General features: G+C 40.4%; 1 protein-coding gene across 3 annotated transcripts in view; it reads left to right on the top strand.

Annotated features, from left to right (window-relative positions):
• HTR7 (5-hydroxytryptamine receptor 7) overlaps positions 1-27,899 on the top strand; it is a 37,983-nt gene continuing 10,084 nt past the window's right edge. The window contains exons 1-3 of one of the 3 annotated variants that reach the window (XM_072870132.1): positions 1-215; positions 329-964; positions 26,760-27,506. In XM_072870132.1, the coding sequence (XP_072726233.1) occupies positions 438-964; positions 26,760-27,506 (1,274 nt within the window). In that variant the 5' untranslated portion in view covers positions 1-215; positions 329-437. Of the gene's footprint in view, positions 965-26,759; positions 27,512-27,899 lie in introns of all 3 variants that reach the window. The other 2 variants (XM_072870131.1, XM_072870133.1) reach the window with 2 other exon arrangements.

Genomic DNA, 27,899 nt, shown 5'->3' with positions numbered 1-27,899 from the left:
GGAGCAGCGGGCGGCGGCCGCGGCAGCGCGGCCGGGCTGTGGGCACGGGGCGCTGCCCCCACCTGCCGCTCAGAGGGGAGGAGGCAGCGGGGGGCGGGGCGGCTCCCCCCGGCCCCTCGGCCCCGGCGCCGCCGCCGCCGTCGGAGGGACGCAGCCGCGGTGGGCGCGGGGCGACCGCCACCCCCGCCCGCCCCTCTCCCCGCGGGCTGGGGGCGGTGGCGCCGTGCCCGCCCCCCCCGGCCGCCCGGGGAGCGCCGTGGGCGAGCCCGGCAGCTCCGGGGGAAGTTGAAGGCCGGGCCGCCCGGCGGGCTGCTCCGCCGGCTGCGAGGGGGCGGGCGGCGCCGGGTGCCCGAGGAGGAGCCCGAGCGTCCCGGGCGGCGGGGAGAGCCGGCGGGCGGGCGGCGGGCGGAGGGGCTTCATGGGCAGCTCACGCCGACATGGTCCTCGCCCTCAACGGCAGTCACCTCTACGGTAACCTCCGGCCCTTGGTCCTGGAGGACCCGCGGGCGCTGGGCGGCGGTAGGATGATCGGCGGCTCCTGGCCCCCGCGCAGCCTGGCGAAGCTCGGCCCGTCGCCCCCCCCGTCGGCGCTGCCCACGGCGAGCCCCCTCCCCGCCAACGACTCCCAGTGCGGGGAGCAGATCCTCAGCTACGGCAACGTGGAGAAAGTTGTCATCGGGGCCGTCCTCTCCCTCATCACGCTGCTGACCATCGCCGGCAACTGCCTGGTGGTCATCTCCGTCTGCTTCGTCAAGAAGCTGCGGCAGCCCTCCAACTATCTCATCGTCTCGCTGGCCCTGGCCGACCTCTCGGTGGCCCTGGCCGTCATGCCCTTCGTCAGCGTGACCGACCTCATCGGCGGCGAGTGGATCTTCGGGCGCCTCTTCTGCAACGTCTTCATCGCCATGGATGTCATGTGCTGCACGGCCTCCATCATGACCCTCTGCGTGATAAGTATCGACAGGTGAGACACCCGGCGACCCGCGGCCCGCCCTGCCCTCCCGCCGCTCCCCGCACGCCGCGGGGACCGGCACCGCGCCGCTGCCCGCCGCCCCGGGGACCGAGGATGGCCGCCGGCGCTGGGGACCTGCCGTGAGCGGTTCCACCAGGCGTCCCTTTTGCCTCCGCCGGGTCCCTTGGAAGTGAGCTGTAGACAAGCTAAAAGCCCGGGGGGCGGCCAGAGCAAGCCTTGCAGCCTCTCCTGTTCGGAGGAGCCCGCCGGAGCCGTGCCTGCCGCCTCCCGCTGTCCCAGCCCCGGCGGCTCGTTATCCCTCTGGCTAACTTCCCTGCTATCGGTACGGAGCCAAAGTGTCAGAACAAAACTGGAGCTAAGCTGTATACGTTTACTGTGGCTCTGTACCGGTAACGGGGCATTTACAGCTGCTGTGAAATTTGCAACGTGTGTCTTTAAACTGCTTTAAACCACGGCTAGACTTGAGCTGATGCTTCCGAAGCTGGTGACAGTGTAACCTCACTGAGTTCAGTCGAGTTTTACCAGATCGGAGAAGGCTCAGGAATTATAGCTGATTAGGGTTGGATCATTATTCTAGTACAATCCCAGAATAGCTGCATTTCAACTGACAGAGCCATTTTTGACAAATAACCTTCTGTTTGAAGGAAAAATTGCTTTCAAATATTTGCTTTTTTTGTTTTAAATTTTTCTGCCATCTTAGAAACCAAGCTATGCTCATTGACATATAGCTTCTTCCAAAAGATATGGGCACTGGGGCGATAAGGAGGTGTATACAGACTGCAGAAGAGGATCTTAGAGGATCATTCATTTCTGATGTTAAAATCTCACATTTGGCCACGTCTAAGCTCTCCTCTGCAGAGGGAGGCTAACAGATTCTTTTATTCCATGCAGGTCCCCTTCTAAAATAAGTTGCAGCCTGTAACTTCCCTCTTCCACAGCCTAAATCTATGCTGAGAATTTTAGTATCTAGCAGGAGACTCTTTTCATTACAACTCGACACAATTAGCAGAAATTGAAGAACTTCCTAACTAGACTGTAAAATTAGTTTATCAAGTCTGATATCCAACAGCAGCCTTGACTGTCTACTTCAGGAAGTTTTGGGAAAGAACTCTGCATTAGGTTTCTGCAAAGACACAGTCTTTCAGAAGAGTTTCCCACAATAACCGGAGGCTGTTTCATGCCAAGGAGCATCACAGTTTATATTAATTCAAAAACTTTAATTTCTGTATAAGCATCCCCTGCTCCAGTGCTCTCTATTTTGTGAATTCTGTAATGGCTAGCAGTTATCTGAATGCTGTAAAAGCATCTTGTAGCAATGAAATCCACATACAGACTTTGACTGAGTATCAAAGGGTGGGGTTTTTTTGCTGTTGTTGCCTTGAAATTTGCTGGTTTTTAACTTAATTCCAGTATTGTAAGAAAATATGAATAGGCTTATCTACCTTCCCAACTTTATTCTCTGTTTTTCTGTCCCAACTATTTTTAAGATGGGTGATTTAATTTTTCCACTCTCTCCACATAAAGTACTTCCATTCTTTGATTGTTCTTGATGTCCCTCTCCGAGCTCTCCACCTCCATTTCTAATAACCTTTTAAAGACAGGTTAACATAATTAAGCTTTCTTACCGAAGTAAGGGTGTGTGACTGATTCACACTGTAGCACTGGAGTAATTTAGTTTTACTCTTTTTAATTTCTTAGCTTAACATTTGATGTCACTTCTGTAGGTTGAACAGGGGCTTTGATTGAACTGGTCACAGCAACGATCGGGTCTCTTGCTGTCTTCTTTCCATCCTCCCTCCACTCCCCCCTCTCCCCAAAAATACCAACAAGAGATATAGCTATGTGTTTAGACCAGAATATGATGTATTATGAATGACTGATTTCCATTAACAAGTCCTGTTTTAAACCAGAGTTAATCTCCTCTCGTCTTTGCATTCCTATTTCTATCATTGAATGTTTTTTGAACATGATCTCTTCGTAATTCATTATACTGTTGTCTACTCCCTACTTGAAATAAAAATTCTGTGAATCATGGTGCTTTAACCTCTGTCACCGAAATCTATTATATGGTTAAGATAGGTGATACCATAAATAAAAGGAGACAAGCCAGAAATTCATTAGCAAAATGTCTCTACCACTTGGCAAAAAAGAATTAAAAAATCTCCATGATTTGTAATCCTATTTGAAAACAAATAATCTTATAGTGTTGTAACACTGCTCAGTCAGGCCAAAGATTAGCTTGGGATGTTAACTAACGTTTAAATAGTGAATATGTACAAAATATGCAAACCAGGGAGAAATGATTACAATTAAATGTGAATGATGAAATGTCGCCAGTGTAGCATTGATTTTAATGGTGCTATCTTACCTGCGGTTGTTCTTACACTTAGGTAGTTAGGAAAGCCTTGTACGATCAATGAGGGAGATGTATCTCTGAAAAAATGAGTACCTCCAGATAAAGTATTGTATGTGGTACAGGAGCTTGCAAATCACAATGTGCGTTAGAGGGTCAGACCGTTTTCCCAAGGACCATTTTTCCATGGGTTTGACTGAAATACTTGCATGTTGTATATTATCTAGGAGCAGAAGATCTCTGGTGATGCAGCCCTTATTATTTCAGTGCAAAGAATACAAATACAAGATGAACCAGGAAATCCAGAAGCAGGGTAGGAGTGAATGAAATTCACCGTCCTTCAACTTGGCTGCTATCCTCACTGCCATTTAGATACACTTAAACCTTGTAGCACAATTAAGTGGTCCTGGGGTCACGCGGGAGACATTTGTTTAGGGAGAAGGGTTAAGATAGGGCAAAAAGGAACATTTTTGAAGAATAATTACGAATTGCACTGCCACCTGGCTCTTTAGGACAATTTAGGAAGCCTTTGTTGTGATCCAGTAAAGTCTCTCCTGAAGGAAAAGATAAGGCTGTGCAGGCAGTGCAGAGACAGCAAATAAGATGGATATTTTAAAGTTTTCATTGTTAAACCTCTAGGTTCTTCCTGAAACAGATATGAGAATCAGTTGAAGGTAAATAGCTGAAAGAATATTACTATTGAATTAAACTTTAAAAGAGAAAGACTTTGTTACAAACTGTTAGGCAAGGTTTGTAGGGAGAGGTAATATCTTTTATTAGACAAACAAATATAGCTGGTAAAAAAGAGGCTCTGAGGCCCTTCCAAACAGGATAAAATGAGTAAATTAAAGAGGCTTTTTGATTTGTTTCCCTTGCACAAATATGTGCTACTCAGCTCATGCCACTGAGAGCCCTGAAATGCCAGCAGCTGGCAGGCCTATTGCACACAGATATTTTGCTGCACAGTTCTCAGTGGCGGATGCGTTTTTCAGCTGAATATATCCGTCGGAAAGCTCTGATTAGCATGGAGTCTACAAATGGACTGTTTTCATTCTGTTAAAAAAAAAGATGAACCATCTTTTTTCCTAGTCAGACACATGAAGTATTGCTCATACTTTTTAAGTTGCTTCTACTCTAAGTTGTATAAACGTTACGACTGCACAGTATATGTTAGTATGCTATTATGGGGATCTCTAACTTTGTACATGGTGCACAAGAAGAAGCTAGTCTGAAAAGGTCATTTTATTATCCACAAAGAACTAAATTTGTGGAGATCGTGAGATAATGTCTGTAACAATACCAAGATTTGGACTGTTACGCTTTTCTTCAGATCATATCTTTCTTTTTATTTCACTACATGAAAACATCCACAGATCTTTATCAGGGTAACATGAGATAAGCAGGTTATTTTTGAGGTATCTCTATCTTATTTAAGCCCCTGCTTTGGAAGAAGGCTATCTACTTACAGGCAGGTCTGTCAGAACTAAAACAGATGTGACGGAGAGACAAGAGTATTTCTCCCTTTTCAAATTTCATAAGGATTAAACACGCAAGACAGCTTGATACCTGGACAATCAATATTACCTTCGCTATACTCTCCATCCATGATATGAGGGGTAGCTCTGGAGAAAGGTAACAGTTACAGGGACTTTAGCAGCATAATTGTGCCTCAATGAATAGTAGCTTCCTTTAAACATTTCTTATTAGTGGGGTTTTTGTTTGTTTGTTGTTGTTTTGTGTTTTGGTTTTTTTGTTGATTTTTTTTTTTTCTCTTAAGGCTCTACTTTTCTGGCTCTGAATTAAATAAATTATACCACATTTAGATTCCTTTACATTTAACAGTGAGTGAACATCAGGAGTGAATTACAAGGGAAGGATGCAAACCACATCTTAGTGGGTGAATGAACATATAAAGGGAATTAATTGAATTTAAACTGGTGGTGCTTGCCTGCTGATTCATCATGTTCTTCGGACCCAAGATAGCTACAGAAATCCTGTTTTGGAGAATATCCACTGGATAACTGCATAAGTAGCATTTTTTAATTCAATTTAAAAATAGCTCTTTGGCTTAGAAAGTGATAAAGTAACATAACTACTCAGATACAGTTGATGAATTATAACTCTTTCCCCATACCCACACAAGTAATGAAACACTTTTTGGGGAACATTTCCAGTCTGTATCTTAGCCAACAATTCATGAGTATTCCAGACTTCCATTAAATTGATGAGGATTTAGAATTTGTATGCAAATGATACCAAAGTGGGCCTTTTTGTTGATCCTGAGATTTTTATACACAAGGATCAGTTTTCTCTCCCTCCCTGTTTGATATCTTTTGCCATACTCCTAGTAAGTATGAGTATTTATGCTTCACCTTAGAATATGTCAATCCCTAAAACCTCACCCATTTCCAGTGTCCTTGGTGCATGCCTGGGAACTGAGGAGCCCAGTGCATCAAAGGAAGAACTCTGGGACTAAATTTAAATAAAGACTTAAGCACTTTAAATAGAATCCAGGTGTCTAAATTCTGCCTACTTCCAAAACTGAGAACGTGACCTGAAGACCCTGTCAGCAATTTCCTAAGCCTAATGGCACCTAAGAGCCTTAGGTGTGGCTTCCTGTTGGGTATGAAACTCTTCCCTTGCCTTCAGGCCACAGGTGGAAAAGGCTGAGGTCTGTTCTGCCAGCCGGCTCAGTTCCTTCAGAAAATACATGTAGAATATCTATGTAGAGATAGACATGAAAAAATCCTGTATGTAATACATTTTGGATCTAGAATAAATGTAGGCACCCACCAGCAGTGCCCCCCATGAGATTTTCTTCAGTATATATATTTACAGAGAAATAACTGAGGCATCAGGAAAAACCTAAAAGGAACTATAGGAAAAGTGTGTGATGGAGTTACTGCAATTAAGGTGTATATTGCAGAATAAAGTTTTGGGATCAATATGGCAGCTAATTCCTAACCACCATCACAAGAGCCATTCTTTCCATTGTTCAGCCTGATAAACAACTGTACTCTTTCTGAGTCTGTAATTAACTTGTCTAGCTTACAAAAGATATAGACAGCATTGATACACTAAAGTGGAAAAAAACAGATTTGGTTTTATTCCTTTTCATGTAGTTTTTCTAATTTAGTCTACTTAAAGAACGTTCCTCAAGTTGTAGTTTCTTTTTTGCAGAGAATTTCTTGCCGAACACTTCTGCAATCTCCGTTTTATTATTTACATTGAAAAGAGGTACAACATGAATTTTTGCTCCCAAATCCTGAGATGAAGAAGTTGAATTGGAAGCTGGATGCACTAAGTAGTATAAGGCAGTGCAATGTGTATCTCTCACTGAGAGCCAGCTCCAGAAGAGTAAATGCAGCTGGGGTGTTTTGCTGTACTAACATGATCACACTTCTTTAGGTACCTTTCTGTGGCATCCTCAGGTTTCTTTTCCCATGTCACGTAGGCAGCCTGCAAGAGATGCAGTTACTTACACTGTAACCTGTTGTTGGCCATAGCAATTGTTCCGTTATGTCTTTGCAGAGAAATTATGCTTCATGACTAGACTGCCAGATGCACAATAAGTAAGATGGGAGGTAGCAAATAAAAGCTATTTTATCAAACAGGTGGACTATTTTGTGAAGACTTATAAGTCAGGAGTAAAAGGAGTAAAGGTAAAAACCACCAAAATGAGTGGAAGTTTTGTCCTTCTGCAGTGGGAACAGGTATACGATCTGTCTTGTGGCTGCACAGTAGAGGCCGACAAAAGTTTGGGAAGCTAGAAGAAGTTATAGAAAAAAATCTGTAGATTGATTATTCTATTGCTGTTATACACTGGATGCGTTTAAGTAGTGTTGCTGAAAGCGAGTCATGAAGGGTGTAGATGCAAGATAATCTAGAGGTGGCAGTGAAAAGGTGACTGCAACTGGTAATGTTCCAAGGTATGCATGAGTAGGGAATTATAGTTCAGTCAGTACCAGGAGATTTGCAAGTACACCACATTTACTGAATGCCTTTTCTTGAAATTGGATGTTGCATTTTCCCCCCACATTTGAAACTATCTTCTGTTTGCTCCTACCAGGGTTTAACACTGGATGAGTTTTCAGAAGTGATTTTGGGGTCTCTAATTCTTGGGGGTTCATCCAGACATTTCAAAGGAGCCTGATAGTCAGAGGTAAGGGAACATTAATTCACATTTTTGCCAAGCAGGGCATTCTGGAGACATTTAAAAAGTGGTTTTTTTCCTGTCAAGGTCACAAAAATAGTTTCCATAAGTGAGGCTGGATTTGCTTCAAGATTCACAGGAAAAATACAATTTTAGAAACACTCCTCTTAGTTTTTGAAGGGACCTTTCAGAAATACCTCCTAATATAAATCACAAAAATGCAAATACATATCATACTGGCATGATGGTGTAGTGTAACCTGTGTACACTGGTATCAAACTATATTTTCCTAGAGTGTTTTTCTTGAACTGAATGACTATCATAGAATGAAACATCAAAGCATTTGTAGTCATTATACCGTGTTTGAAGCAAGATTACTATATCACTGGTAGCACACTCTCACAACCTTCTAGAGGAACAGAAATTAATCAAGGAATGTTCTTTGACTTTTCTGGAATAATTTTCTCTGAAACTTATTTATAAAAAAATCCCTGTAAATTATATAAGGAGCATATCTTATTTCTTTAAAAGAAAATCAGTATTATTTTTAATACTGTTGTTGAGTTTGAAACATTTTATCAGAAACAATTGTGGCAACTTTTGAAACAGAGCATCCCATTTCATCTGCAGTTGATATTGTACATATGGTGCTGTCTTTCAGCTACAAACATGTCTTTTTTTTCTCTCTCAGTATATCACACAAAGATCTGGACCTTCCTCTATGGACCAGGAAATCTGAAAAAAGAGCTGGCCTTTGTAGGTCTTGCATAAACATAAAAGAGCTTGAGAAACAGTTGAGTCTGCCAAGGTGCAGTTGTCATACAAGAAAGACTGGGGAGCAAAATTACAAGTTCTGATATCTGAGTGTACAAAGCACGAGCATCATAAAGCAATGCTCACTGCAGTTTTGTCCTAATGGTCACTACTATTTGTACGGTGAGGATAATTTATTTCTAGCCGGAAAGCTTACAAGTTTTGGTGTTTCATGTTGTACTAGATAGCCAACTATTTCTAAAGGATTGCTTCATAGTATATCTATTCCTATGTATAGTGAAGATACAAAAAACAGATTAAATTTTCTGAGCAAACTCTTACTACAAAGATTAAGTTTTCCTTTCCAATAGACTCCAGTAATTAAATACGACATAGGGAAAATTTGTTTCTATTCTGTTTGAACTAACATAACAAAATTAAAGAGTGCAGCAGCTTTGATTTTCTTCTTGTACCTTGCTGTTTACTCAGGAGGCAACAGAACATCTTAGAACATCTAGATTATCTGATACATATAAGTGGTTCCATACCTATTAGCATGTATGCAAATCAGGTAGTGATTCACCTCTAACAGTAAACAAGTTTTTTGGGTAACGTACAGACAAGAATGCGATTTCTAATAGTGCCAGCTGTTCTAATAACTTGCAGAACTGAGATGTGTAGGGAAATCAAGTCAGTACTGAGTATATTCCTTCTGTCTTTATCCTGCCCTCTGCTATCAAATTGTGAGCTAGCACAAGAGACCTCTGAGGGGGGGGTTAATATCATCATGGACAGCTATTTCACTGCAAAATGGTCATGATTTTTAAAAAGAACAGCCCAAAACACAAAAACAAGGAGGGACATTACATAAATACCTTTTTTTAAACTAAGGAGAAACTAGGGAGAAGTCTATTCTTAGAAGTACATTGTGTCTTGATGAAAAAGCTGGCAGCAAAGTTTGTTCCTGAGACATATCAAGGAAATGGGTGGTTTTTTGGTACTGTCAAAAACTTGAAACCAAGTTTTTTAGCTTGTGGAAGTGTACGTTAAAAATATAACCACAAGAAAAGTTCGTTATCCATTTTTGTTTAGTTTTTTATGTTCCTTTAAGGACACTATGGGAAGTGGAGGTAGAGCCATATGAAAGGTGACAGTTTTCTCACATCAGGAGCTATTTGTCCTGCAGGGTGTAGCAGATTGAGGAGCAAGCAGCAGCTTGCCACGTGTTAACAGTGGTGGAAAAACTGCTCAGGGACCAAGGGGGACTGGGCAGTTTGTTGTATCTCAGACACTCACTGAGGTGGGTAAAGCCAGAACTGGAAGCAAAGGCTTGCCTGCAAGGGCACTGTTTTTGTCAGAGAATTGTGTACAAACCTTTTTACTTCTAACTCACCATGTGATGAGTTTTCTGTATTTAACCTGATCAAATTTCTAGTTTTCATTTAAATAAACTTTGACTTTTTTGAGTTGAAAACTCTCCAGTCTTTTGGGGAGAGCTTGTTATAGGAGATCTAGGCAGACACATCATGAGGTCTGCTCCCAGTAACCTGGCATGCAGCTGTGCCACCTTTACTCCCGCTGAAGAATGCTGATGAGTAACCTTGCTGGCATTGGAATCATCGTTTCTCATCAGCTATACAAGTAGCTGTGATCAGAGATATGGCCTATTGCTGCTGCAAGTTAAATTGATACAGAGCTTTCTTTAAGTACATAATTTATAAACTGTTCGCTTTTCATGAGAGATGTGGTAGAGACTAGGGACAATGTATTTCAACATATGGTTTGCAGACCTCCAGAGAGGGACACAAAAGGTAACTGCAAAAAACAGGAGTCTGTTGTCAGTAGTGTGTGTTTACTAGTTAGAGGACTGTTCCCATACCAGAAAATATAGGGGTTTTTGAATCAAAGAATAGTGGCCTAGAAGTTTTACTCTGGTAACAGGTATTTAGAAATTGGCAATAGGCATAAAAATTAGAAGGTGGAAATGGAAGGCATGAGCACAAATAACAGAAGTATATGCTATTCTCTAAACTTATTGTTGAATTTGCAACATAACTGTCATCAGGAATACAAACCATGAAAACATGTTGTGATTGTCCTGAAATATTTCAGATACACAGTACCATTTGCCAGAATAATTTTCTGTAAACAGTTCTCCATGTGGGTTGTTAAATTTTGTTTATTTGTTATAGAAGTCAACATTTAACAAATAGTTGAAATACTAAATCCCTGAACAAAGTCAGAGTGTGTTGTCTGGCCACAAATCACTTGGAAATATTTATACCCATGACCCAAAACAGCTGCTGACAAGATGCAAAGCTTTTCTTTAATAGTCTAATAAGATGTTTTGATGCTAAAAATAATACAGCTTTGGCTCTAAAGACTTAATTTTTGCATTGTTATGTACTGCAGTTTCCCTTTTACCTTAAGAGTCTGCATTCAGAGACCCACTTCTTAGCACAAGCAGTTTTAGCAACAATACCAATTGTAGTCTCTCAAGAGTCTATTGTCCCATATTAAAAAGCTATGTTTGCTAAATGAGTTTGGACATTAGCAGAAAACGAGCTTCATTTTTTTAAAAATAACTGAAATTAAAATAGCATAGTGGACTGTTTGCCCGTGAATTAAACAACACAAGGAGGAGCATGACATTTCCAAAGCCAGTTACTTAACACAAAGCTTCTGCACTGCTGCCTCAGTGTTGAAATGAAGGGAGCATCTTATCGAATATCCCAAACACCTGCAGTTTGCAGTGAGCTCCCTGAGATGTCCATAGGCTAGCTGTGGTGACTCACCCCACACTGATGCCAAAGTTCTGTTCCTAAATTCAAATGCTTGTTTGAAGTTGTTAGCCTGGCAATGAGAGCTGATATTATTGGAAGCTGTAGGCGCAGCAATAAACCTGAGGTATTTTAGTCTTTATCCACACAAAGTTGGTGCCACCATGTCTCAGAAGAACCTTAGAGTTGCCAACTTGCTGCTGAGAAAAGCAAAGGAAAGACATACCCACTAAGAGATGAGAAGAAGGGCTTCCTTCTGCTGATCCCGCTTATTTCACTGCTTTTGTGTGTGGTGTAGCATCTGTAAAATGAACAGAGAAGGGAGGTCTGGGGTCCTTTATAATCTCCAAATCCCTCTATCTTTAAAGACTTTGGAGGAGGAGATGGTCTATCATCAGCTGCATCTGTTTCTGTTTTAGCATAAAGGTGTAACTCTAAATTCTGGGGAACATGAAAAGGCATTGTAAAAGAACTGTGACCCCCTACACACACTGAGCTGGACCAATGGTCATTTGTGGATAACCAGTAGTTGAATCTGGCCTCAAATTTTGTCATTCTGTACAGAAAGCCCAGGGGAAGAGGGCCAGAAACTCCTTTCTTGACAGGAGAAAAGCAAAAGGTTTATTCCTTAGATTGAATGTACTATGATTTCATGCCTGTGAAGATGGCAGCAGTTTGCGTTGTGTTGAAATTTGTCCTATATTTTAAATATATTTAGTGTTGCAGATTTTGCATGATTTTAAAAAAGAGAAAAATTATGAAAGATGTTGCTGAAGAAAAGGATATACTGTAGTGGAAGCCTGTCGTGGGCAGGCCCCTGTTCAACAAGACGAAGAGGACACATCCTGGCTAATCTCCTTTTCTCCTGTCCAGAGATCTCTATGCTTACTTGGAGCCGCCTTTGCAAAAGTAGACCTGGTGACGTCTGAAATGGGGAGTATGAACTTCTAGATTTGGATTATTTTTTACTGAAGCAGCAAGCTGGAAAAAGCCAGCTACGTGGAACCACAGCTTGGCAGGTCTGAGCAAGACCCAGGAGGTTCAAAGTTCATCAGAGTGCAGGGCTGGTTAGCTAGAAAGTAGTGTCCACGTAGCTGTTACTTTCTTCATTCCCAAACCTGCTGGTAAAAATGAATAAATATTATGGCAAATGAACTATTAAATACTGTGGTTGTGAAGGGCTGAACATACAGTTTTACCCACCGCAGTTTGGGTTTTGCTGCAGTTATTTTTCATCACTAGATGTTTCTCCCCTTCAACCTTCTCCTTCAGTTAAAGGGCACCTGCGGCTGTGTATTTAAGGATTCTGAGTGATTGTAAGGGGAAGAAATACTTGTAAAGTAATATTAAATTCCTACAAATTTTCTGTTTCCAGTTTGTGGAGGAGAGCTTGATCTGACCAATTTATTTATTGAAATTAAATTCCAAAATATCACTGAATGAGACATTTTCTGAGGAAAATGACAGCAGGCAGGAGGATTACATGTGAAGGGAGAACTTGGGATCTGGTGTATAAGCATGCTGTAAATAAATATGTTAGTTAAAATGAGTGCTAAGGAAATAAATGACATGTGTTTGAGAGATGTAGTAGCTACAGTAGACCTCACTTTCATTGACATGAAAGATAATGAGACATGATAACCTCATTCTGTACCACATACTGAGCAGACAATACACTGCTAAAAATACCAAGAAATGGCAAATAAATAGCTGTTTGTATAAGTTACAGGGAAGGAATCACTTTATTATCTTCTGATAAGTCCCCGTTCCAGAAGTTTCCGTTGGAAAGGACTGTGAACAGCAGTTTTCTAAAAGGTTCTTGAATTGCAGATACACAATTTATCTAACCTCCTGCCTCCCTTCCTTCCTTCATACCTTCCCCTCATGCTGTGCTCTCTCCAACCCACTGCCTCCCCTTCCAAAACAGGTTATGATTTCTTCCTATGATAGGACCTAATCATATTAGGAAGCGAGACATGCTTTTACTACTGTAGAGGAAAAGCAACTCCAGAGTCTGCATCTTTAAAAAACTACTGGTATTGTAGGGGATCAGAATGGGATGTTCTGTTATCAAAATATTTTATGAAATTGAGATGATTTTGCTAGAATTTATTTTTTTAAAGTAACACAATTAGAGTTATTTTCTGGTGATGTCCTCTTGATATTTCAGAACAAGCAGCTGGTTCAGTTCATTTGCTTGTATGTGAAAAGCAGGGTTCAGTGCAGCATTGTGTTTCTAACCAGTCAATTCAGGATAAAAAGACCTTTGGATTTTTCCTTCATAAAATTCAGAATGAAGGCCAATTTTAAAGCTTTCCTGAAACACAGCACGGCTCTTTTCATTCTTCACACAGCACTGCTAGATACCTGTCAGTATGTGACTCTGAGCAGAGGTAGCTTATTCTTCTAGTGCTTTGACTAGAGTTGTACTGAGTTGCTCATACTCTGGAAATCTATCACAAACTCCCTACCTCATGTTTTGGGTAGTTTGGTGGTGGGTTGTTTGGTTTTTTTAATTGACTCAGCTTTACAAAAATTCTTTGCTTTGTTTGCTGCTATTCTCAAGTGAAGCATCACTGATCTAAGCTAGTCAGCCAGAATATAGTGGTGTTTGAGGAGATACAGTGTCCTTTGTCATCTCGGACTTTTTTATGAAACAGAATTACTTAGATGCTTTATCTGCTTCAGTACCTCGGTTACAATCCCAAAGTTGCCATTTCTCACTTTTATTCTGTTAGTGCGTTTTCGTCTTGCTTTCAGACCTATTTGCATTGAGAGTTCCTTTGTGAGAGGATTACATTAGTGAGAATTGTATTTTACACTGAAGTACAATGACAATATTTTAAAAATATTTTTCAGGAAAGGCGTGAAATTCAGACCCGCGGTGCCCACTTTCTAGGAACAGTAGGTACCTCTGGCTGACATTTCCACAGGTAATATTATAGACCCAGACTCTATATAAGATGCTTTGCATATCCCAAAGTTTTAGAAATAAGACTTCTAATTAAACCTGCTTTAGACTTAGATTTTCCTGTATCTAACACAGTTTATTGATATACTGTGGTTTTTGTCCTGCTGAGCTTGGGCAAAAAAGTTAAACTGGAGGTGAACATTTACAATTTTTACATACCCAACCCAACAGAATGTAGCAAAATCTTTGTGTGATTTTTGACAAATTCAGATCTGCCTTCAGGCCAATACAGCTAGGGACAAAGCCAAAAATGTCCCAGAAGATTAGTTCTGTATTGAGATTCACCCATAATCACTATATAGGTGTTCATTACGGCTCTTGCAAAATTAGTGTCATGGAGAAGCAAAGAGGAGAACTTGGACCAGGTCCTCCCAGTATTTTTCCTGTCTCTTCAGGGAGAGGAATAGAAAGAAGGGGGAGGAGGGAAGAAGTATTCTAGAGGGGGTTGTTACTTAAGTGCTTTGTCTGGAGATATTATGTTTAAATTGTTTGTATTCAGGGAAGGAAGAGAGGGGACATAAATATCAGCACATTTAAATAGCTATTCCCTGAAGATAACTTTGTTTTAATATAGTGGTATTATCAGTTCAATGGGCTGTGATTTTTTCATCTCATTCATCACTTATACTGTGGAAGTTTCTGAAATGCTTCGTTTAATTGTACTAAAGACATCAGTCATGATTTTCTAGTTAAAGTTGTAGGAGGCTTTCATTTTGAAACACCATTATAACTTTCAAAATAATTCCTTTTAAGCTGATGTTTAGTGTCAATCCAAGTGTGACTCATGTAGTGAAGTTGGAGAAAATCACCGTAGCCATTTCTACTTTACGGGAGTCTGACGAGGGTTTTCTTTTTAAAAAAGACAGTTTTTCATAGCTCTGAAATCAAGCCCCCACACGTTTAGTTGAAGGTATCTGTTAGCTTACCTCAAGCAACACAAAAAAAACTGGTTATGCAACTAAAGCACCAACCTTGGCTTGTGATGACCCAGCGACCAGGGTCTATAGGCTTATTTTGTGGTTCTGGGCAGGCCGCTTAAGCTGCATCTAAAGTGACAGCCTCGTCTGCTCAGGGCAAACCCTGATATTCAGGTTCCCTGATCACCCAGAGCAGAGCTCTCTGCGGCTCTCTGTGTGTTTAGGCTTTCTCCTGCGGAAAGCAAGGGGCACAGGAGGCCTGGGCCTTATTCCAGGATGGTGCCAGGGAACAGCCAGAGCGCCCAGCTGGGCGCAGGGACTTGGGAGTTCTGCCTTTTTGTGTTGTTGAACTGGACATCCCTGTGCTGTTTTGGCAACCTCCTCCTCCTGAGAACCATCCAAAGGCCTGGTGTCCCATCCCCAGTCTGAGTCTCCACCTCTCATCCTGACACGCTCTGCAGGCTGCCTCAGCTGCATCCAGGTAGGCAGGCTCCTGTGTGCGTCTGCAGGCACTTCAGTACCCTCTCTGAAGGTCCTCCTAGAGTTTGCTCTGGTTTCAGCTTGTTTGCAGCCCATACATCCTGGGACCCATCTTGCTGCCAGATACAAAGGGGTCACCTGGTGTGTGTGCGTATGTGCCTGCACACACATGGCAGGAGAAGATGGTGGGCTGATACACTGGCCGAAATACAGACAGATCTTTTGGGCTATCGGCCTGCCTCGTTGCTCACCTAAGGGACGTTTGTGCTGGTGTCTGGCAGAGTACAGAACTGAGAGAAAACACATTGCAATTTTTATTACAGCCTACTTGAATGCTTGCACAGAACAGGATGGTCCCAAGACTGAGGCATGTCTGGTGGTTGTCTCCTGGCACGTCTCCTCTGGCCTGGCTGAAGCCAGCAGGCTGGCCGGGAATCACGAGTGCTCGTCTTTGCCACAGGACACCACCAGGCAGGATATGGGAGGGCGAGAGATCTGAGCCCTGTTAATAAGTTGTGAGCTTGACAGCTAATACCCTTTCTGAAGGCAGTAAGGGGGGAAAAAGTAGTTTGTTAGAAGTACTGCAGAGTCTGGCAAAAACCTGAAATCTTTATTGGCTTTGACAATACCCCTGAGCGTGAGGGACGAGAAGGGTAAAATGGGGGGAACCCGAAAGAGGAAAATGAGGATTTTCCAGTTCCTAATCTGCAAAATGTATTATTTTCCATTCCTCTGTTTTCTTTTGCTCAGGAACTGCCTCTGTTTAACAGAGTAAGGATTTAATCTCAGCTGGTTCTTCAAGAAAACACATCTTTGCTTAAAGTTACTCTCCCCCACAGGAAAGCAAAGCAGCAAATAAACCTTCTCCTATCAGCAATTATCAACTGTATGGAGTGCTTCTACCTATCAGCTGGGCAACTTGGGTTATCCTGATGACATCCAACTCTCATGTTTTTCTATACTGGTTAGCCCATAGGGTCAAATTAAGTTCAGGGACTTGAACCTTATCTTCCATTGTATAGGTGGCTCAGGCCAATGAGCAAATTAATCATCTAAGGCTTTAGATCCTCTGAACATGTTTTCAGGTGTTCAGCAAAAGATCACGGTTAATGCCTGTCTTCTGACAGACTGTAACTGCCAGAAGGACAGTGCAGCTCATTGTTCAGGAGATAGAAATGCTTGGGAGTAAGGATCAGAACATGAGATTAACTCCTCAGGAACTAAGGCCATCGTAAAGATGACTTCCAGTGCTCAAGCATTCCTCCCCAATTTCTTTATTATACAGAAGAAAGAATAGAGCTATGTCATTTCTTCTCCAGTGCCTTAACAGCATCCAGTGGTTGAGTCCTTCATCCAATTCATTAACTTGCAGATTCTCTAGACTGATAAAAGGAGGACAAACATAAGTAACTCCCAGTACATCTCTGTCTCTTTCTCTCGAGTCCCATGTAACACCATTAAGCAATATTTCAAGTTAAGCCTCATCCCTCCTCAGTGGCTTTTGAACTATATGCATTCATGCTCAAGGTCTCCTCTGCTGCTCCTCAAGCTCACTGCCAGACTACCTCCCTCCAGTCATGGCAAATCATTTACTTGTCATCCTCAGATTCATTTCCCCTGTTCAGATTTAAGCAGTTCTCCTCTACCATACAAAAGGCCATATGAGATAAAACCTCTTCCCTAGCTTTCTTCCAACCTGAACTTCTTTTTTACTGCACACCCGATCTGAAACCAACATTGCTACACAACCAGACAGAAATAAATAAGAATGTGATTTCTCTTTAATTCTTTTCTAGAACAAAGCTTTTCCTATCTTAATCTTCTCAGATAGTATCAGAAGGCTAAAATATCTTCTTTGCCCCCTTAAAGAGAGGCCAGGCATCTCGTAATAACTTAATGAGATACTGCATCATACACATAAAGATGAAAAAACAGTCACAAAAGACAGACATCAGTCTACATGATGCAAATGCACTACATTTGTTTCTATGAGTCTAAAAGATTTTGCAATAATAAAAAGGCACTCAATATGGAATAAACTGAAATGTGAATTTTAACCAAAAGAGTGTTTTCTGATATAAATCACCTTGAATATAGCAACAAACAACCATGTTTGAAGATGTTTTGCTTTTCTTTTTTTTCCTTGATTGATAAAATGACTTAACAACTAGCGTAAATTATACCATAGGGTATGAAGCTGTCAGAGTGTACGAGGGCCTGGCCTCCTGGATTTGTGAAGCAGTTTGTGTGTATACTATGATGAAGTTGATGAAGATTTTTTTAGTGAAGTGAGACATTGCTTAAAAAGCCCAAGAAGCACTTCTCTAGGCAATATTCCTAAAATGTTAGTAATATCTGTTGTAAATTGTACTTTATCCTATATTTTGATTAATACAATTTTTTACTTTTGAAAAGAAAGGAAAATTTAGGAAGAGCCTTTTGACTCTCTTCTCACTTCTTCCCCCCAAAATTAGATCAATGTTAAATAAAGGAAACTTGCAAATCTATGGGGGGGTGAAATGGCAGAAGTGGGTAGTGTGTTCCCTGACACAGTTACACATTTTCTTTTAGAAAATAATGAAATTATTTTTTATTTTCCTCAACCTTGCACATTGTTGAACAGTATAAAGAAAAATGGATTCTTCCTATGTGTGACTTGCCCAGATTTAGAGAGCTTTTGAAGTATTACAGATTATCTATGAAGAAGTGGGGTGAGAAGCACTTTTGAGGTCTGTATATAATTAATCCCATTGCACTCACTAAGCAAACCACACTTATATACAGGAAACCAGAGATGATGAAACCCACAAAGTTGGAGTTCAGACATTTTGAAAAAGTTGGAAAATAGGAAGTCTTCCATTACAGTGTATAACTTAATTCTAAATATTTTTTTGCCAAAACCTTTTCAGTTTGCAAATGCATCTAGATTCTAGGAGGCTGGTGAAGGATGGAATGGACTGAAATCCATTTCCCTTCTTATATTTCCTACCTTTACATCATTGGTGAAGATATAAGAAAGGAAAACATACATGTACTGTTTATTTGAAAGACAGTTAATAAGAGTGGTTTAGTCTATAATATATTTATTTGGGTAATTGCAGAATATTGGCTAGGAAATACATATTATCTAACATTCAGGCAGTGTTGCAAGATAAACCTCAGCAACTACATGTTGGGACCTTTTCCTCCAAATAGCGTATCATTTGCAGTGGAAAACCAAAGGATACCAAACTGTTCTGTCAGGAAGCTAAGAACAAGGCAGTGACTGGTGACAAGTACTTCCACAGTCATGCATGGGGGGAAATGAAAGGCAAAGGGTGAGGACAGGTAAAAGAAATTTGCAAAGGTCTGAAAGGAAAGCAGAATATGGTTTCAGAAATTACACATAAGATAACGCAAGTTGAATGGAAAAACATTGCACATCTCTTTCTGGCAATACGGTTGTTATGTATTTCTTAGAATGAGAGCAGAATACATCCCCCCATCGATGGGATGGATGTCTTAGATCAGTAGGCAAAAATGATGAGGGAAGAATACAGAGCTGAGAGAAATAGAAATAAGGCAGGGCAAGAAAGGGAAGTAAAAAATAATAGAATAAAGAAATAAAAGAATGAAAAATGAGCTAAAATAACCAAGAAAAATGTGAAGCTGTAAAGTTATGCAACATGAGAGGAAGAAAGTCCACGAAAGTACAGAGAAACTGAAAGAAATGTAAGAGAGGAGAACATAATCTTCTACTATGCAAATTACATTTCTTTAGAATGAACAGATACTTAATTTTGATTGACTTAATCCTCCCCCGCTGCCAGGAAAGCCTACACTTCTTAAGTTCCATCAAAAATAACCCCCTACAATGATTTTTGAGAAAGAGAAAAATCAGGTCAGAACATTTACTATGTACAATAAAAGTATAGTACTGTATTCAATATGTACCCACTCTAACAGTAGGAACCAATGTCTTCCTTTTGTAAAAATTTAAGGAAATACATTTAATGGAGAGCAAGAAGGGAAATAATGGAAAGTGTTAACCTTGCTGAAAGCAAACCAAATATTTAATTCTCATTCTTCCAGGTTTCAAAATTAAAGTATCACTGTTTCCATAAAAAGAATAATGTTGAAATTGTGTGAAAAGTGAAGCATAAGTGTCTAAAGCAATGGATACCAAAACATACATTTAAGACGTTTCACATTACTGCATTCAACAGCAACTGAGAAAGTAGAGCTTTAACCATTTCTAGCTAATGCAATTAAGATGTGGAAGCTGGCCACTGTGCTAAGACTTTTCATAAATGAAGTACTAATTTACTATGTAGAAAAGATGCAACATTTAACTAGATAGAGCACAGAACTAGTTGAACAAAGTCTTTTTTTCTCCCGAGTGATGGTTTGATTTTATTAGTTCTGCTGTCTCACTCTAACATTACACAATATTTAATGTTTAGGTTTTAAAGTGATCCAATTCATATTCCAAAAGCTGTCATATATGCAATGAAATCAGTAACTTTGTTCACTTCTGGGAAGGAGAGAAGTATTTTACTGCCTCTGAAATATCCTCCTCTTCTCAGACAATAAACTGGCAGTTATCACGATGTGATTACGAGGCCAGTCTGGATTGCAGAAAGACAGGTATCAATACCGTCATACAATAATTAACAAGGTTACTTTTCACATTAGAACATCATAGTCGTGCACTGTAATGCTCGTGTCTCAGCACTTAAGTCTTTTTATGTTTCTATCCCTTTACTTCCATCTCAATTACTTAGATATGCGATGGGAATAGTATTTCCCTGATCAGTTTGTATACCACCTTCTATTTAAAAGCAGGTCTGTGGGGCAGAGTATCTCCTGCTTACACAATATCTTTGAAAAGAAGAGAACAATTTCTGTTAGGTGATTTGACATAGCTGTAACAGAAATAATAGTTTTAATAATTATTTCAACTTGTTACATTTACATTTAATTTACCGTTTCATGTGTCAAAGTAGAGGAAAAAAAATCTAGATTGATCACTATACTAGGGAGAATTTTTCTGAAAGCTGGATAGCTTCTAGGAATAGCATTGTGCTCCTATTCTTGTGAACTGTCTCTTAATGTTGTACTGAATTAAACAGAAACATTATGAAAGATCATAAGAGAATCACAGCCACTGAAGGAAGATCAGTAGATCAGCATCATTTTTAGAATAAGTTATTATTGCAGGTGAATCATTAGACAGGATTCTATAGCTGTGGGATGGCAAAGAAACTAATACAAGGAGATACGTATTTGTCCTGGTTTCAGCTAGGACAGAGTTAGTTTTCTTGCTAGTAGCTGGTATAGTGCTGTGTTTTGGATTTTAGTATGAGAATAATACTGATAACACGCTGGTGTTTTGGCTGTTGCTAAGTGGTGTTTACAGTGGTCAGGGACTTTTCAGCTTCCCCTGCTCTGCCAGGTGCACAAGAAGCTGGGAGGGGGCACAGCCAGCACAGCTGACCCCAACTGGCCAAAGGGCTATTCCATACCGTATGGCGTCATGCTCAGTATAGAAACTGGGGGGAGTTGGCTGGGGGGCAGCGATCGCTGCTCAGGGACGGGCTGGGCATTGGCCGGCGGTGGTGAGCAGTTGCAACACTGGGTTTTTTTCCCCTGGGTTTTGTTCCTCTCTCGCTCTCTTGTTTTCCTTCTCATTACAATTTTGTTGTTGTTGTTCCAATTATTAAACTGTTCTTATCTCAACCCACAAGTTTTCTTACTTTTGCTCTTACGATTCCCTCCCCCATCCCACTGGCGGGGAGGGTGAGCGAGGGCTGGGTGGTGCTCAGTTGCCGACTGGGGCTAAACCACAACAGTACTGAAACCGGAAAGCTGCTGTACTAGAAAAAGAGCACAAAAGCAAAGAAGCAAGCATTTTTGTGTCTTTCAAATAAAACAGTTTTATGACTCTTTTAAAATACAAAAATAGGAAGAACTGAAAGAACCTCAGGTTACGGGCAACTCCTAGTGAAATGGTAAGCGATAACAGAACAGTATGTCAAGATTCCTGGTAGAAATAGCTATAATACACATCTATATCATTTCCAGTACAGTGTTTCTAGTCCTATTCCATTGTAATCTAATCTGCTCCATAAAAGCAAAGTCAGACAGTGAAAGATGCTAAGCTGATTCCAGAATAATTGTCTGTTAGATCAGGTCAGTGAATTCTGAGAAACTAATGTGGACTTATTAAAGTGGAATTCTATCTGCCTATAAAGTACTTGGAGACCAGAGGCAAAGGAATTACATATGCGTGTTTCAAAAGTGGCATAAGTGATCCTGATGTCATGGTGCATTCAATTTATTATTGGGTTGGGCAGGAGGCTTCAAAACAGTTTGAATGCTTTTAGCTGTTAGGTTTTCTATTACTCTGTGACATTGCTCACAGTGAGAAGCAAGTCCTTTTCCTTTTTTTCTTTCTCTTTTAGCTATATAATGGTGGTAATAAAGAAAGATTTTGGACACAGGATCCCAAATTGGACCATCCTATTACTGTTTTCTTTCTATTGTTGAAGTTGATGTAGCTGTTAAGTCTCACTTTGCTTTCTAGATATTTCAAAAGGTGTGAGGACTAGACCCATCTCAAAGTTTCCAATGTAGCTATGAACAATTCATCATTTTTACAGCTTAAATATTACAGCTATAATTAGCTTTCTCAGGAACAAACACAAAGAAAAGGAAATTAACTTTGAAAAAAAATCAGGTTCATACCACCAAAAAAAAAGAAAGTCACGCCTGGTTAACCTGAAATGCTACCATGCCTGGCACTGCTGCTTTTTTTCTTCTTGGAGAAACTGGTATCTTTTTCTACATCTATAGAATTACTAATCAATTCGGCCACAAATGGAGAGTTATTCACGTGAAGGTGATGAGAAAGATCTTCCTGAAAAGTTCTTCTAGAGGATGATAAGTAGATGCCTATATGAACTCACTTCCTGGTAGTGCAGATAAAGCGAACTACTTTTCACAATTTCCTAGATTAGAGAACGAAAGAAATATATTTACAAGAAAATAAATTGTATCAGACCTTTCATATTTGTTAATATAGTAACATCTAGTGGGATACAGTGGCGGTCCAGTTTGATAATCACTGTGCAAGCAGTAACATATGACAGCCATCACAACAAGCAAATAGTTAAGACAAACATAAATGGGAAGAAGGAATACAAAGAGTCACAGAAAGATAAGATGATGTACCAGAAAGAGACATCAGGGTTTGTGGATGCCTGCTCCCTTGGCCATATACCATTGTGCTTTCCATATACGTTACGTCCTAACGCTTGCTGTAACATTTAATATATTGAGCACGCTGTAATAAGAAATGCCTGTGTGCTCTACAGTTCAAATGACAATGGAGACTTTTAGCCCTGTAGGGTAAAAACTATTCTGTGTGGTTGTTGTAATGCATCAGTATCAAAAAAGCCAGAATAAAAAACCCCACAAACCAACTGCTCTCAGGAGCAGTCCTATACAGTTATAATGGTTTTACATTAAATTGTCTATAACAACTGCCTGTCATTAAATTGCAACAATTTAGAGGTATTGGGAAAGAATACTGGATCACAGGGAGCCAGACTTTTATTAAGCAAAAGGAAAGGACGGACTTGCTCATTTACCTTTTCCATTGTTGGTTTTTTGTGGGTGAATGTGGCAAAAGGCGATCATTCACAATAGCTGACGATAGCACCCCGTGAAGGAGAAGGCTCTTTACCCCCCACCTACGTTTGAACAGAGCTCCAGAAAGAGGATGGCAAGGGGTAATTTTTCCTCCCTAGAGCTGGGCACCCTGCCTGCGCCTCACACCTGGGTGGGACTGCGGCACAGGAGTCGGTTTCTGATCCTCCAACGGGGAAGTGGAGACACTGAAGAAATCATAAGAAAGCAACGCAGAACGGGGCTGTGCTCGTGTGTTTACACACATTTGTTTAAGACAAAATTCACTCTGTCCCTCACCATGTGTCTTCTGTTTGGTCTGTGTTGTCCACTCTTACTTTGAGCTCTTCGTGCAAGGGGCTGTTTTCCAGATTGCAGTGATGTGGTACAAAAAAAGTTCCCACCATCTGTTTTTCAAACTGTATCCTCTAGACACTAATGCCAGGTTCTCCCTTCTCATTTTTCTCCACTCACCCAGCAGCCTTTCTTCTTGGAATGGCAGCAGGACCGTGACTGCAGTATGTCTCATGTTTCTCGTAGAGTTGCCCGATAGTTGTTTGCTGTAGCGTCCTGCACTTTGGTGTTCTGCGTACAGCATCAGGCAATGCTGGGTGAGAAATGCCATGACCAGAGGCTGTGCGTCTGCAATACTGTGCTCTTGGGGAGTAACCTATAGTCCTCATGGTGCTGGGTGCAATATGGATAGATACCCTGTCTGGCAGAACCGTGTATTCAAGAAACTCAGAGGAGGAAGAATAGGAAACAGCATTGCCCTTATTTAACAAGTGAGAACTGAGGCACAGTTTCTTCCCCACCAAGATCAAAATGAACATCTGCAGCGTGTAAAAGAAACAAATCTCAGAATAACAAGTCTGAGACACTTCTTTATTGTGGGGGTAGCTGAGATACATGCAATGGGCTTTTTAGGGAATTTGACTTCATTCTTTCCCAGCAGTAAGGCCTCAAGGTGTTAAATATTTTTGGAATGATATGTTAAGTTCAGCTGATGTACCTTTAGTAATTTTTTTTGGAAGGTAGTAGTTGAAGATTAAGCATTACAAAGCATATTTTTGCAATGAATTTGAAACAATACTTTTGAAGTTAATGAATCTGTTAAGTCTTGGACACTCTCTAGTGTATTAGACAACAGTAGTGATTTACATTATTTTGAAGTTGCAAGTAAGTTTTCAAGGGTGATGGATTTCATATATAGAGATAAAAAGATAAAGTTCCTTCATTTATGCCTGCTGACTGTTTTTCCCTATCATACTACATTTAGCAAAATGGATAAGGCAGAAAGGATGCTGGTGTATTTTTATGTTAATTAATGCATTTTAATTTCAAATAACATTTTTGAAGCTCCGATAGCTTCCAAAAAAGCAGTGCCAGGGCAAAACTAATGAATTTTAATTCTTTTCATTATACTTCTGCTTTCATGAATTCTTTTTGTTATATTTTGATGCATGAGAGTGCATCAGTAGGCATTCAGAGCATGCAGCCCACAGATCTGATTTTTACACAAATCCAGTTTAACTTTTTTAGCTACATAATAAAGCTCACCTCATAAGCGTGTTATTTTTAATGACCAATTGGGTAATAGCTAGAAGAAGACATACTTCAGGAAGGTGGACCAACCTTTGAAAGATTTTTTTAAAACAACACATTGTAAGTGACAAGTAAGCTTTCTGCACAAAAGGTGTGTTTAACTCTTTTGTAGCTAAATCCTGCTATTTTCAGACAAATTTTAAGGGTCTGCCACTCTTGTCCCAGAAGGGCTGCAGCTAGTCACTTACCCTTGCTGGAGTTACATTACTTAGAACAGAATTATGTATCCCTTAGATAGTTAAACTCTGGAACTTCACCGCATTAACCCTACTCGTGTCCATCTTGGAGCGCGTTGGAAAACTCTCAGCTCCTTGGGACCGCAGTTTTGGCCGTGATGCTGTAGAACAGAAATCTCCATGGACTTTACAGTATGCCCATGGCCTCGGGAGCTGGTGCAGTGACTATATTCTAATGCCGATGTTGAGGTCCACAAGAAACAGCCTTTTTTTAATAGCATGGTCCATGTATCACACTGCTCTAATCCCGGCCAATTTTAATAACTGTTCTTAGCTTACGGCCCCACCAGGCACAGCTTCACTGGCACAATACTGACCTGCTGTAATTTACTTGTGCACGCTGCCAAGAATAGGGCATAATAAACGAGTTCTGTCTTTTTTGTAACACTTGCCATACCAAGTAATGTAAAATCAATGATGTTGTTGGGAGGGATTGTTGTTACTCATCAGAACAGATCACGAAATGATGCTTCTTTATCCTTACAAAACTGTAGCATACCTGAGTGCTTGTATAAAGCAGCAGCACTGGGCATAATTTACTGCATTGCAGTAAAATCAACAATGCAGCATTCCACAGAGCCAGGCAAATACTCATATTTGATTTGCTAGGTGAATAGAGAGAGAAAAAATGCTCAGAAAAAGATATTTTTAATCATGTTACTATATTTCTTGTTTGTAACCCTCCAAAACCTTCACTGTGTAACTAAACACTGGTACCTCTTGAAACCAAAATGTTGTTCCGAAACCTGATTTGAAATAATTTCTTTTACAAGTACCAAAGTGAATCACACTGATTTTTCTCAAAATTCTTTCTTTTTGGGGGGAGGAAAAAAAGAATTTGACAAGTTAATGGTAACTCATAAGTACGTTCCAGATGAGCAGAAACCAAATTTCAAAGTAAAAATGTTAGGTGTAAAATAAAGCATCCAATTCCATCTAAGAGGAACTTCCCATAGCTAGAGAGGAAATAAAGAAATTTTCTGTAGTTGAGAGTAAACACAAACTTAGGATATTGCTGTCCAGCTGTATAGGGCCGTAGTCGTATTTTTTTTAATTAGAAAAAAATACATAGTTTAAGCTATCACAGCTTAGGAAATGTAGAAGTTGTCAACAGACTTCATTTTTTTTTTTCTATGAAAACTTGACATATTATAAACATTTTTCTTCTTTGTTTACAATTTACCACCCTAAACTTAGCTTCTGGTAAAACTATGTTTTTTCCCCAGGTCTTCTTGAACTGACACTGTGATAAATTATTATTTTGTTCAGTAAAAATTTGAATGTTGAATAAATATTATTTCTTTCTAATTAAATGATAATAAAAAGAATTATTGTAGTATTGAAATAATCTACTCTTGGCGTAAGTTTGCAGTTTGTTGTTCTCGTCTGAAACATGAAGGTAAGAAAAACAACTCATCATCTCAGTTTAGTGGCAAGCATGAATGCATACTTGTTTTAACTTAACCATGCACTCGGTACAGAAAGTGGTAGGCTTTGCGGAGCGAGTATTCATCTATACTCCAAGATTTCATAAGTTAGCCAAATAAAATTTAGGTTTCAGAATTTCCTGAAAAGCCAAAAAATGAGTTATCTGCATGAAAATTGTACAAATTCATTAAAATTGCAGTCCATTATGGCCAATGGGAGATTTCCTTCTAGAATAAAGACCTTTTATACAGAATATCAGCACTGTAAATTTTCAAGTGAAAGACACATGAATTTACAAGTTTGAAATACATGCAAAGAGAGGATTGAAAAAACGTAAAATAGAAACCTTAGCCGAAGATGTTTTGCTTTAGGGCAGACTACATGAAATAACTTTAACCAGTGAACCACTGCACTATATAGTAACTGTACATTATCATTCTAGGTACCTGGGAATAACGAGGCCTCTTACGTATCCTGTAAGGCAGAACGGGAAGTGTATGGCCAAAATGATCCTGTGTGTTTGGCTCTTATCTGCCTCTATCACTATACCCCCACTCTTCGGTTGGGCCCAAAATGTAAACGATGAAAAGGTTTGTTTGATCAGTCAAGACTTTGGCTACACCATTTACTCCACGGCAGTTGCATTTTATATTCCAATGTCAGTGATGCTTTTCATGTACTATCAGATTTACAAAGCTGCCAAGAGGAGTGCTGCTAAACACAAGTTTGCTGGTTTTCCCCAGCCAGAAGAAATGGAAGGGATTTCTATGAATGGAGTTGTAAAACTGCACAAGGAATCTGAAGAATGTACTAATTTTTCACGACTCCTAAAGCATGACAAGAAAAACATTTCCATCTTTAAAAGAGAACAGAAAGCTGCCACTACGCTTGGGATTATTGTTGGGGCTTTCACTGTCTGCTGGTTGCCCTTCTTCCTCCTCTCAACCGCCAGGCCCTTCATCTGCGGTACAGCATGCAGCTGTATCCCGCTGTGGGTTGAGAGAACATTTCTATGGTTGGGTTATGCAAACTCTCTCATTAACCCTTTTATATATGCCTTCTTCAATCGGGACCTGAGGACAACTTACCGCAACCTACTGCAATGCAGATACAGGAATATCAATCGGAAGCTATCAGCTGCAGGGATGCACGAGGCTCTGAAGCTTGCAGAAAAGCCAGAATTTGTTCTGTAAGGTCACTCATCCTTTACTATGATAATTTAATGTTTTATCACACTAGCTTTTTCCCCACAGATTTGAAAGAAGAGTTATGGGAAGAACCAGGCTTCCTGAGCACTGTTAATGCAATCATCAAGAAACTGGAAGGTAGCAAGGTTAAGTCCTGTACAGTTCACCAGTCCTAGCAGGCCTGGAGAAAGAAGATGACCATCTAAAAATATTGAGTGTAAGAGGAATACCAGAAAGGGGGAGGGTAAAAGGTGGTGCAGGATGTCTGAGTTGCTAGTGAGGAAAGAGCAAAGTTGACCTAACCCATTCGCTTGGCCCTTGGCCCCAAACAACTTTTAGTGTCTGAATGTTGGATGCATCTTGTATCCTAGGGATTTTTGCTGTAATAAAGACCT

The sequence above is a fragment of the Ciconia boyciana genome, chromosome 8 (assembly GCF_034638445.1).
Source record: "Ciconia boyciana chromosome 8, ASM3463844v1, whole genome shotgun sequence".
NCBI classification, from domain to species: domain Eukaryota; kingdom Metazoa; phylum Chordata; class Aves; order Ciconiiformes; family Ciconiidae; genus Ciconia; species Ciconia boyciana.
The sequence above is the reverse complement of the archived record's forward strand: the minus strand, read 5'-3'. Positions and strand labels throughout refer to the sequence as shown.